Source organism: Xenopus laevis, chromosome 3L (assembly GCF_017654675.1).
Source record: "Xenopus laevis strain J_2021 chromosome 3L, Xenopus_laevis_v10.1, whole genome shotgun sequence".
NCBI lineage: Eukaryota > Metazoa > Chordata > Amphibia > Anura > Pipidae > Xenopus > Xenopus laevis.
This window is the reverse complement of record NC_054375.1, coordinates 94,595,360-94,608,512: the sequence shown is the minus strand read 5'-3', so window position 1 is coordinate 94,608,512 and position 13,153 is coordinate 94,595,360. Positions and strand designations below refer to the sequence as shown.

The following is a 13,153-nucleotide window of genomic DNA, read 5'->3' as shown; positions in this document are numbered from 1 at the left end:
AGAGCATTTGTTTTTAAAGGAGAAGGAAAGTCGTTTACCACTTGGGGGTGCCAAATGTTAGGCACCCTCAAGTGAATGTATTTACTTACCTGAAACCCTGGGGCAGTGTTCCTATCAGCAGAAAACTGCACTGGCCTGGGGGTTCTTCCAGCGAGCAACCCGATCACTCCTCTTCCAGCGTCTTCTTTCTTCTTGCGGCTGCACATGGGCATTAGAGTGAAAACCCGAGCTTTAACTAAAAAGTCGGCTGTTCTATAGCACATGCGTCTCCCCAGGAAATTTGAATACAGAAGAAGCCTGAAGAGAAACAATCCGTGGTGCTCGCTGGAATAACCCCAGCCCGATGCAGTTTTCTGCTGATAGGAGCACCGGCCCAGGGTTTGAGGTAAGTCAATACATTCACTTAGAGGTGTCTAACATTTGGCACCCCCAAGTGGTAAATGACTTTCCTTCTCCTTTAAAATGGGATCAGTGACCCCCATTTGAAAGTTGGAAAGACTCAGAAGAAAGGGGAAATGATTTAAAAAAAAAAAAATTAACCGCCTCTTTAACTCATTGTGAAGTGTACTCTAAGCCAGGGGTGGCCGAAAGGTAGATCTACCAGTAGACCTTTAGCTGGTGATCAGTAGATCTCAAGACAAGTCAACAAAAAGCTTGTCTAAATCACCCTTCTGTTTTATTCTTTTCATTCAGATATTTATTCTGTTAAGGTTACATAAAAATAGTTGTTTTTTAAATATAGGAATATAAATGCTCTTATAAATCATTATAATATTTAAGTAATATTTTCCATGGAACAGAATGCTAACAGTAATATGGTTGTAGATCATAATGGGACAACATCACTAAAAGTAGACCTCACATTAGTAAAGTATGGGCACTCCTGCTCTAAGCTATCCAGCCATCACAGTTTATGAAGCCATCTTAAGACTGAAAGCTTTTGATTATTCATAGATCTTTCATAATGATTATATTTATGATTTGCTTTACTTTACAGTTAGGGTCTTTCAGTTTTCTTTCACACATCCGTGTTCACTTTTTATATCTCAGGTTCATGCAGGGCAGTCATATAGATTTGATTATATATATATATATATATATATATATATATATATATATATATATATATATATATATATATATATATATATATATATATATATATATATATATATATATATATATATCCTTATGACTACTAGAAGTATTTAATACCCAAGTCTTTGATAAATGTTAATCAAGATCAGCCCTAGTGCTGAGTGACTGCATTTATACAATGATTTGTTTTCTCATTTTCATCTTTTTTTTCCCAGTGGTGCGAATCTCTTATTTGTGCTGTTCTTGGTTATCTACATTCCTTAATCTGATCCATGTTGCCCACATTACCGAGTATTATTCCCAGTTACTTTACTTCTCCTAAAATGTCCTTTTCCTTTCCTTCTGATTTTGCAGTTGCTTTGTTTTCACAGTGCCCAACCTTCAAAAGGGAAGCAGATGGTACAGAGTCTCCTGAGGCTTTTGCAGCAGAAGCAAAGTTTTTCACTGAGTCACGATTGCTGCAGAGAGATGTGCAAATTATCTTGGAGAGCTGCCACAACCAAAATATCCTGGGCACCATCCTACACCCTGTATGTGGATTAACTTTCTCATATCTTATGTGACAATGTCCCCCAAGGTTTATCTAAAGACATAAGTATGCAACCAATCACTACAGCACATGTCTAAACTTTTCATATTGACAAACTTGACAGATCAGTTTTTCAAAACATCGCTTCCTCAAAATGGTTGTCTTGTCTACCTAAAATTGTAGAAATGAAAGCATATTTTTTTGTGTAATTGCCTGTCAATCTTTAGCCTTAATCAGAAGTTTGGGTTCAGCCAAATAATTTTTTGGAGGATTCAGAAGTTAATTTGATGCGTGCCTAGTTTATAATGCACATGCAATGTTTGTGCTTACTGCTGTTGTTACAAGAATGTTAAGCACTTCATAAAATGTAAGCTTACAAACATCCCTTTCATATAACCGATTCAGCTGTGGGGGATTTTAAAATAAAATAGCACTGATATTCAGCAGTTAATACATATACTGGAAAATTCAAAAATGTGTATGTAATTTGCATGTGCTAAGAGTCTGGGTATGGTGAGCCAAATGAAAGTCAAAGTTGTTCAACTGAAGAGTGAACATAATTATCTTTTGTGTGTAGTGTCTCATCCTTATACCAAGGTTCTTAAATATTTGGCTGAACCTGATTTCATTTCAGAACGGGAACATAACAGAACTTCTGCTGAAGGAAGGTTTTGCCCGTTGTGTTGACTGGTCTATAGCCGTGTACACTCAAGGATCCGAGAAGCTGCGGGCTGCTGAACGGTAAATTTTCTGGGATTACACTAAAAATATTCTTCAAAATATTAAATGTACATTAAAAGTTACCTATAGGTCATGTTGATCGTTTTTCACTGTTTGCTTTTGTAAATAATTGTGCCTTTAATTTCATAAATCTTACTGCTATGCCAACCTGACTGTACCTTCTAAACCTGTCAGTTTCTCTTGCTAATAGACAAATGTGGCAGTCCCCCTCATAGAGGAACACGGGGGATCAGATAGATAATTTAAAAGCATTGGGCAAATACTTTTATGTAAAATTATAACAGGCATGCAAAGATAATGTGATTAAAAGTAAAAAAAAGGTTTAACTTCTGATGTCGATGTCTCTTTAAACCTATACTGTGCAGATGTCCCAAACAAACAAAAATATGTAGTTGCAATGCCCAAGAATGATGTACTTTATATCCTGGCAGTTTTAAACAGGAGAGCACAACATCTCTCTAAAAGGAAAATGTACCTTTTTTGACATGAGCTCATTCAGCACAGAAATCTCTAGAAATAAAATGACTTAACCATGAACTGATAGATTCTGGGAAATTAAGTTGGGTTGAAAAAGACCAAAGTTCAAACCTTTCAAATGAACTTTAGTGCACATATATGCACATACTCACAAATTTATCCGTACACTCACCTATATACTTATATATACACTAATATCTAAACTAACTGTAGATCTTAAGATCACAATACATTTGTATAATATGCCTTTTCAAGAAATCATCCAAGCCAACAAGAAAACGTTGATGGGTTGTTCAATAGAGAGTCCCTTTTGAATAGTGCTTTCTGAAATGATGTGGTCTTTGCTCAACAGACTTTACTATAGTCTACTACAGGGGTGTTTAAAGTGATCCCATTTTGATTCAAATAATCCTGAATTCATGTTAAATATAGAAGGGATTCTGAGATTTGAAGTGTCTGCTTTCCATAGTGGATTGAGCACAGTCTCTAGAGAGAATGGGACTTAATTTCCCAGAATCCATCACTTTACAATGAAACAAGATAAGGGCAGGGTTGTGTTATACCTGTACTGTAAACCAAGGGGGAGGTGGTTTGGTAAATGGTTTGTAAAGATATCAATGGTTTCCTTTCAATCTTTCCAACCAGAAATGTCTAAAAATAATAATAACATTTTTATCAGTGTTTATGTACCTTTTTTACATAAAATGAATGAGCTCATTTAAAAATGGGTGTATATTTTCCTTTTAACTTTATAGGTGCATTAGAATGAAATAACAAAGTGCTAGGAGCTGTTTAGAACTAGGAATGATGGCATAACACCTTAACTTCAAAGGCATGTTTTGCTTTATTACAGCTCTGTTTTCCCCCGACAAATCACTACTTAAAACATTCTGTGCGATGTAGTGTGATAATTTGCAAGGATTCACAAATCACTGTTTCATAATCTTTTTTTGGCTCTGCAGCATAACCCTTCGTGGCATTGCAATTACAATCCTTGAAAAATCCTTGAGTTTTTATTTATCTGACTAAATAGGAATGTTTTTATAGTTCTTCACTGAATACCTTGTTTATGCTTGTGGCGATAGGTCATCTTTATTTATTATGGCATTCTATCCACAAATGTTCTATCACCCATGTCATAAACACAAAGCGCAACCACAAAATACCTTTAGTTTGAACATTTCCCTGCACTGGGGATATTGAGTTTTATGACTTTGCCGTGATAGCTTGATATTAAATTGTAAGTAATCCTGGAACTGTGGAGTGTTCTAAAGTCATTAAGCAGGTAAATTGCAGTAGAGCGGCAGAAGGATTGTAAGATCCAGTTTGCTAAGATTACAAAATGATCAATGCAGAGCAAGTTTTGGCCTAGAGTCTTTTTATTCCTAGAGGAGGTTAAGGAGGTTACAAGTGGCAAATAAAAGCACCTGTGTCCCTGTGGTTTTCTGATAACTTCAAAATTGCAGCAATTTGTGTGCTTTTGGTAATCAAACTTTTCTATGGTTAAATACAACTGCACGAGCCCTAAAAGGCTAAGTACGCCTATGCAACCAGGAAGGCTTTGATGGTACAGTAAATCTTTAAATACAGCAACAGGTACAGTACCATTTAATTGTCAATTGCTCAATCCCACGCTTCTACAAGTAATTAAATCATATTCTGAGATTTTATTATTAGTCATTACTTATAACCATATTCAAGCTGGTCTTTGTAGTTCAGGCAACTTTGTATGGCAGATGCACACATACATATCGACAAATGCCTTTTAATCCATTTATTTCAGCAGAAAACCTTCTTCTTCCCTTCCTTAGGTGAAATACACATAGTAAAACCATATCCTAAATACCCTTCTTAACACGTGACACAATCATGTGATCAATTAACCTTTTATTGCTTTAACACATAGTCCAAAATTCAGTCCATATCAATATATCGATAACACATTATAATCTATTACCTAGAAAAATACAACAAATTATCTTAAAAAAAAGTTTTCTTTTCATTGCAAAATGTACATTCCGATAAATATTATAAAAAAAACTTCACAAAGTAAAACTCTCATTTAGTTGTACTGGAGAAAGAGAATCCAATCTTTTTATCCATATGGTTTCTCTCCTTAATTGTTTCTGTACATTCTCTAGGTAAATTCACCTATTCTAATAACATCCATCTGGCTAATGTATGCTATAATAAAAATGTTTTGCAACTGATAGTTCTGATAGATGTTCTATTTATCCCTGCGCTTTTTATAGATGTTCTCTTTATCCCTACTTTTTATATTTTCTTAAATAGATGGCACCTGCACTGTAGCATGTAAAATGTCCATTGAGTACATTTGGTTTTGGTGTGCTATAGAGTCACCATGAATAATGCCACTACAATGTGAGAAATCACCACAACCCTTTTTGATTTACCTTGCCTGCATGAAAACAACATGAAAATAGTCTCTTTAAATATTTTTCCTACCTACCGATCTCGTTGTAGTATTCTCCAATGTTTAATATTATTATTTTTCACAGTTGGAGTTACCAAAAGTTGATACAAAGGGAATTTTTTATACGCAATCATTATATCTGCTTCCTGTCATGCATCTTACTCTACTTAATTGGCTGTATGACAAACTTTTAAAAACACCTGGTGGATGAAATCTATGGTAACGACAGTGTTGCAATCTGTGGGGTTTTTAAGGCATTGAAGTCTATTTTTTATCCTCAATTTTTACACTTAAATCCAAGAATGCAAACTCACATTCTTAATATTCACAAGTGAACTTAATCATACTGTGTATTCAATTCAATTTGCATATATGTTCAAATTTGGCAACAGTACTATCCTCAACATAGCACCAATAAAAAGTGATGCTTGTTCAAGTCACTGTTTAAAATGTCTGCATAAAAGTATTTGCATACATGGGTGCCATATTGACTCCCATTATACACCCTACCTGTTGGATATAGAACTGCTCAAAAAATACAAAATAGTTTTTTGTTAATACCATTTCCTAGGCATCACAAGCAAAATTAATTTCTTATGACTTTAGGTTCAACTTGGTTAAGGACAGAGACATACAATAAGATTCAGCGCCCAGCGACAATTCTCCTCTTCTTTGGGGCGACTAATCTCCCCGAACTGCCTTCCACCAGCTAGAATCAAAATCACTGGCGGGATGGCAATTGGTGCGTTTCGTTTTCTGAAGGTGCCCAAAGTTGCCTCGTGAGGAGACTTTGGGCGACTTCGGAAATTAAGTGCTCTGTGTGACATCCCTTTGGCGATTAAAAAGCTGTGTTAAATAAATGGCGAATGTATCAAGGTGTATGTAATTTTAAGTGTGTATGTGATGAATATAAAAAACAGCATTTTCTTTACTCGCTCTTCACACGAGTGTTCAGAAGAACAGTAACACCAAAAAATGAATTTTATTTTCATTTAAATAAAATGTACTGCTACTATTCACTCATAGTTTGTGTGCTTGCTTCAGAATCACCACTACAGATTTTAAAAATAAAATGGTGTGTAGTCATGGATTATCCGTTTCAGTTGGATAGGGCAAAAAGGCACATATGTTCATAGCAGCCAACAAATCCGCTGTTTGAAATACAATGGTTTGATGAAATGGTTTACACATGAAGAACTATAGGCGTAAAATGCCATTAATGGCTCTCTACAGGACTATAGAATGAAACCAATATATTGTTTATTTGAAGGGGATTGAGTACCAGTACCATCGAAAAGTAAAGTTGTTTTTTTTGTTTTTTTTTAATAATGGTTTTAATTTTTCTCACACAAATAGTTTTGCCAAGGAACACAAGACCCGAATTTGGAGAGATTATGTTGCACCCACAGCCAATCTGGATCAGAAGGACAAGCAGTTTGTTGCAAAGGTAACTTTCACATTTGGTTCCCTGTTTTAAGCAAGTCCTTATGTATGTGGTGGTACATAACTACAGTAACACGTAGACTCGGACTTCAGGGATTACCTGGGATGTTTAACTTGATGCTAAATACACCAAATTTTGGGAGGGGATTCTGTCCATGTAGCTCTTTGACCTTTGTTTAAATATATTAACTAATTTTTAATCATGCCATTAGTACTCAACCGTGGCATTTACATGCAGTGAGCTTTACTGCTTTTATTTACTCCACATGTAATGCTATGTAAAGCTATGCTTTGACCAATGAGCTAACTCTTCTTTCTACCATGTAGTCTGTGCTCAGCTACATGTCTGCATGGATGTCAGCACTGTTGTATTTTCATAATGTCACTACAAGATTTTTTCTTTCCTCAAAGCCTTTTTTGCTCAATGGAATCTGAACATGTGCTGCTCACTAATCCTATTTACAGCATACTGCTTCAGTTCCATGTGCTGCATTGCTGTAAGTGGCATAATGAGTGTTTCAGTACTATGATTTGGTCATTTATTAATGAAGCATTCTATACCTGAAAATAGCAGTCTCATTTTGTTGCAAAACTTGCCTAAAGTAAATTTTATATTTTTATTATAGACACCGATGTTGGAGGGTTACTATACTGTAATGTGGGGGGCTCTGAACCTTCTATAGTTGCTAAAAATGCATAAAGTAAAGGTTTACAAAATTAATATAAAAAAAACTTTCCAGCCTGAACCTTTAGTAATATGACGAGAAGTTTCACCTAAAATCTCAGCCTGATCAGCCTCCATGCTGAGCACCTAGGGCAACCAGTTGATATTGGTAGACCTTTTCCCATAGTGTTTCAGATATGTATGTATTTGACATTGTTAGTGCATAGCCAGTTTTTGTGGTTCGTTTGAGACGAGTCTCCTGAATACAGCTGGTTACAAAATGGGGCATATCATTTAAAAAATATCCAGATACTGTATGATGGTATTAGTGAGTGACTACTGAGAGAGAGATTTATGAATTACTAGTTTAGTAGATAGTGTTGTGTATTACTGTTGTTTCTTCAGTGCCTAATCACAACGCTGGTCTATATAACAGATGCGTATGCCACATAAGTGGTTAGAAATAATAGTGTAAAGCATTTGTGTTGGATATAGAGATAGGGAAAAGACCTAAATAGGTTCAAATCAGCATTATGTAGCATATGTAGAGTAGACTAGACTGTTTTTGTAATGCAGTCAAATTGTCAATATTCTTATGACAATTTACATTTTGCAGGCTAAGGGTGTGGTCCTCTTTGTAGCCAACAGATGGCAGTGTATACTTGTTTCTACAAAATCGAACCACTGCACAACATGGATTCTGAACATGTTCATTCCTAGTAAAGTTACATTTTCAATTGAAATTTGCAGGAAATGGCTGATTAGCTTTCTTGGAAAGTAAACAAAAAGGTGCGGATGGTGAGATAGGGTTGTTGCATACCACAATGGCCATCGAACGGATTCCTTAATAAAGATATGCAGATACTCTTCTTGATTGGTGCAATATTGTATTGTGCATATCAGAAGAACCTCTTGCAGTGTAGGGGTTAAATAGATATGAGAAGGGTGGGGCAAAGGCTTTTAAATATGATTGCCTTTTAATTCCTAGCATTGAATTGCAAGCCGGTCCTCTGCTTTGGGTAACACCAAGGGTTTTTGTACCTGTGTGTCTGTTTGTCTGTCTATCTATATATATATCACTAGCATTTTCATAAGCATAGTGGTTTTTCTGTCACCTTGACATGTATGCTTGGCTTTGTTTAATTTAAAGAAAAATCTGTAAATGTTTTTTGCATTTACTTCTACTAACCTTAAAGATACACAGATTAAAGGTATAGTAACTATAAAGCAGCATAAAAACAAATCATGTCTAAACATGCTACTAACAAAAAAGAAACTATAAATATATTTGCAGTAGTTCTGTATCAGCAGCTTATAGAATCTCGCAGGATGAGGCCCTCGACTGCCTATCCGTAAATACAGCCCCGGATTTCAGGTCTCTGAAAACATATTTTAGAGTTATCCACTGCAATAATGAAGCTAGAGTAACTAGTTGCATATTTTATCTTAAATGGGGTAGTTTACCTTTACGTTGACTTAGTATGTTAGAGCGGCTAATTCTAAGCAACTTTTTTGATTTTAATAATTTTTTAATTATTTGCCTTCTGACACTTTCCAGCTTTCAAATGAGGGTCTCTGACTCCATCTTAAAAAAAAAAAATAATGCTCTGTACTTTTTTTTGTTGTTCTCATTGCCACTTGTCATTCTATTCAGGCCTTCTTATTCAAATGGTTGCTAGGGTAAATTGGATCCTGGCAACCAAATTTCTGAAATTGCAAATGGCAGAGTTGCTGGATAAAAAGCTAAAAAATGAAAACTAATTGCAAATAGTCTTAGAATATCACTCTTCATCATACTAACAGTCAATCTAAAGGCAAGCGAGCCTTTTAAATACAAGAACATTGTTGCTTCACACAGGGTTAGTACAGTTCTGAAGGATTCAGCCCAAGCAGTTTGGTGCTGTTTGCTATACTATAGTGAGCAAAGATTTGGCATTGTCATTTGTAATGTAAGATTGGATGCTACAGCTCTCCATTACTCTACAAAGTGAACTTTTCAATATAAGATACATTGTTGTGTAGTCAAGCATCTGTGACAAGTTTGTTGCATCTTTCATCTTAATTTTAAGGAAGCAAGTAAATGTAATACGTCTCTGGTGCTGCGAAAAATGCAAACACCCTGACATTTTTCTGTTAGTATAACATGTTATCTGACATGTACAAATTGATATGAACATAGTTTGTTAAAATGATTCTTAAAGGGGACATTTCATAGAACCTTCATATTCAGATATATTACTCATCCTTCCTCAAAACATGTAATGATGCAGAAAGAAAAACATTTTGAAAGCATTTTACCTCCTAGAACTGTCATTATATCAGAGCTGCAGAGAGAACCTCTCTGCTCGGTGTCTAGGCCGAAATGAAGAGTGGGAGTGTCTGTTCATTCTCTCACAGGAAGTGGTCACAGCACTGACTGACAGGCTGAACTCCTGAGCTGTAGCAGACAAACCCCTCCCCTCCTCTGTCCTGTGTGTTTCCAGCCTGCACATACCTGTCTTCTGTTGCTGTCTGATCATTCACTCATAACTATATATCTTAAATGCTTAACATAAATCAATAGATGTTAAGGGTAATAGTATTTTCTTTTATTTAAATGACAACAGTATTGTCCTGTGTTCCAAAGCAAATAGGCATCAGTCACACATGTACCTGCCCTGCTGCACATAATCTATAGTCCATAATATATTGTTATACACTATCCATCTCTCTGCCTCTATTACATTATAAAACGTATACAGACAGTGTACATTGATATTTACTGGTATGATATTCCAGAAAAGCAGCTGTAGGTTTGTTTTCCTTCATATTGATATATGATCAGGTGCAGGGAGTTACAAGGGAGTAAATGCAGCACTTCTGGTACAAGTTATGTTTAATTGCAGGGAGTTGCATGGGAATAAATGCCGCTGTTCTGGAACAATTTATGCCAGGTGCAGGGAGTTGCAAGGTAAAATGCAGCTGTTCTGGAACAATTTATGATCAGGTGCAGGGAGTTGCAAGGGGAATGCAGCTGTTGTGGAACAGCCTATGGCCAGTTGCAGAGAGTTGCATGGGAATAAATGCAGTTGTTCTGGGATAATTTATGATCAGATGCAGGGAGTTGCAAGGGGAAATGCAGCTGTTATGGAACAATTTATAGGGAGGTGCAGGGAGTTGCAAGGGAATAAATGCAGCTGATGTTCTGGAATTGTATAGCATTTAACAGATGTGGGGACTTTACAAAGGAAAACCCAAAATTCGTTGTTTGCTTTTTGTATAAAACCTAATACTGGGTAGAAAATGACTGTGGTACTTACACTAACTGTTCATACACATTGCCCCCAGAAAAGAATAAAATACTTTTAGCAGCAGATTATGTATTAATAGGACAGAGAGGGAGAGAAGGGAGCAGGGAAGGGAAAGCCAAGTCTGCAGTGAAGGACTGAGAGAGATATTACAGACACGCCCACTCCTCCCTCACTGGCTGCTGCTCTATAGCTTATACAGAAAGAGCCGTAGGCTGCAGCTCAGATACTGAAGAGTCTGAGACGGGAAGTTGCAAAAGGGGAGGGCTGAGAACAGTATTCAAGCTAATACAGATGTTTTTTGATCTAAAAGGTATTAAAATAAAAACGATTTCTTCTATTTTACATTATTTTACATGGTTTGATGCATTGTGAAAATGTATGCTATATGTCCCCTTTAACCTTAACCATCATGAGGACTCTTAAAGAAACAGTTCAGTGTAAAAACAACTGGTTAAATATATAGTATGTGCAAAATAATAAATGTTTCTAATATAGTTAACCAATAATGTAATGTATAAAGGCTGGAGTGACTGGATGTCTAACATAACAGAACACAACACAACTTCCTGCTTTTCAGCTCTATAACTCTGAGCTAGTCAGTGACTAGTATAGTGGTCAGTGAGTTTGCAATTGATCCTCAGCATGCAGCTCAGATTCAAACAGATATGACCCATGTGCCCCCCCCCTCAAATCACTGATTGGTTACTGCCTGGTAACCAATCAATGGAAACCAAGAGAGCAGTAGTGTTCTGGCTATTATGTTACTGCAGGTAAAGTTGCTGTACCGTGTTAGGCTATTATGTTACTCATCCAGAGACTCCATCACCAATTCCCAAAAAACTTTGTTAAAGATTTGGCCGAATACCAAACCAAATCCGAATCCTAGTTTGCATTGTGGAAAAGGAAAAAGTGGAAAAAATTGTTCTTGCTTGTTTTGTGACAGTCACATAATTTCCATCCCTGCCCCTAATTTACATAATCAAATTAGGATTTGGTTCGGTCAGGCAAAAGGATTTTCGCTGAATCCTGCTGAAAAAGCATCCTTAATATAGTAGTGGGCACAGCTATAGGACAATTTTAAAGGGGTGGTTCACCATTCAGATTACTGTTAGTATGATGTAGAGTAATATTCAGAGACAATTTGCAATTGGTTTTCATTTTTTATTATTTAAGGTTTTTGAGTTATTTGGCTTTTTATTCAGCAGCTCTCCAGTTTGCATTTTAAGAAATCTGGTAGCTAGGGTCCAAATTACCCTACCAACCATGCACTGATTTGAAAAAGAGACTGGAATCGGAAAGGCCTGAATAGAAAGATGAGTAATACAAATTAGCAATAACAATACATTTGTAGCCTTACAGAGCATTTGTTTTTTAGAAGGGGTCAGCGACGCCCATTTGAATGCTGCAAAGATTCAGACGAAACAGGCAAATAACTATGAAACTATAAAAAAAATTTAAAAAATTAAAACCAATTGATAAGTTAGAATTGGCCATTCTAGAACATACTAAAAGTTACCTTTAAGGTGAACCACCCCTTTAACTACAGAAAGCTTTTAGGATTTAGCTTTTTAATGTACATTTTAGGAACATTTCTTCATGTGTTGGGGAATTTAAGATTTGGTGATACTTTACACACCAGTGCTGCTCTGTATGTGGTAATTTACAAGATTTGGCAGACTGATTTCAGCATGGAACTAGAACAGGCATGGGATTGCATCTAGGTTTTTTTTTTATTTTTTTAGCACGAAATACTTGTAACATTATAAAGACAGTTGTAAGGCAGACAATATTTGCAATCATTTTCATTATCTTATTTAGTACTACTATTTGCATTCTGTTAAAATGATCACTGCTTTCTTGCCACTCAACTCTGTTTTGCTGTTTTTCTTGCATTACTCACTCCTGTGTCGTTATTAATTTGCGTTATTTGCAAATTAAAATTGGCGAATGCAAGTTGCTTGGCAATGCTGTTCTTGTATCTGTATTTTGAATTTTGTGCTGCTGAATAATAAAGATATTGAGATATGTCTAAAATGCCTTTAGCTGCACCTAGATTTAACATTTACAGTTTTTTAATAAAAACTGTTATTGCCAGAGCCTCTTGAATTGTAATGCAGCTCTGTCTGCCTTTTAGTTATTTCATTTTATGAATTGTCATATTTACCTTATATCAGTTAAATGTTTGGATATACTGCCTTGTGCAATACAGGCACATGATACATTAGTTTTCACAGGTGAAATTTACCATTCTTCACTGACACAACCATTTATCTCTAGTCACATTGCCACTGTGCAACAGTGCATTCCTTGTTTTCTTGGTCAAATAAAAGAGCGAAACGAAAGGTAGAAAGGGAAGATATTGCTAAACTTTTCTAAATATAATCCATTAAAAATGATGATTGACAGGTCCATATAATTCTTGCATGGACACCCATTGGTAAGAATATGCATTCAAGTGTTGTTTTTACAGTAACCGA

General features: G+C 35.8%; 1 protein-coding gene across 2 annotated transcripts in view; it reads left to right on the top strand.

The window, feature by feature from the left end:
* snd1.L (staphylococcal nuclease and tudor domain containing protein 1 L homeolog) overlaps positions 1-13,153 on the top strand; it is a 378,593-nt gene that overhangs the window by 30,632 nt on the left and 334,808 nt on the right. For both annotated transcript variants that reach the window (XM_018250711.2, NM_001087031.1), the window contains 3 exon segments: positions 1,470-1,628; positions 2,262-2,368; positions 6,636-6,726. In XM_018250711.2, coding sequence (XP_018106200.1) covers positions 1,470-1,628; positions 2,262-2,368; positions 6,636-6,726 — 357 coding nt within the window.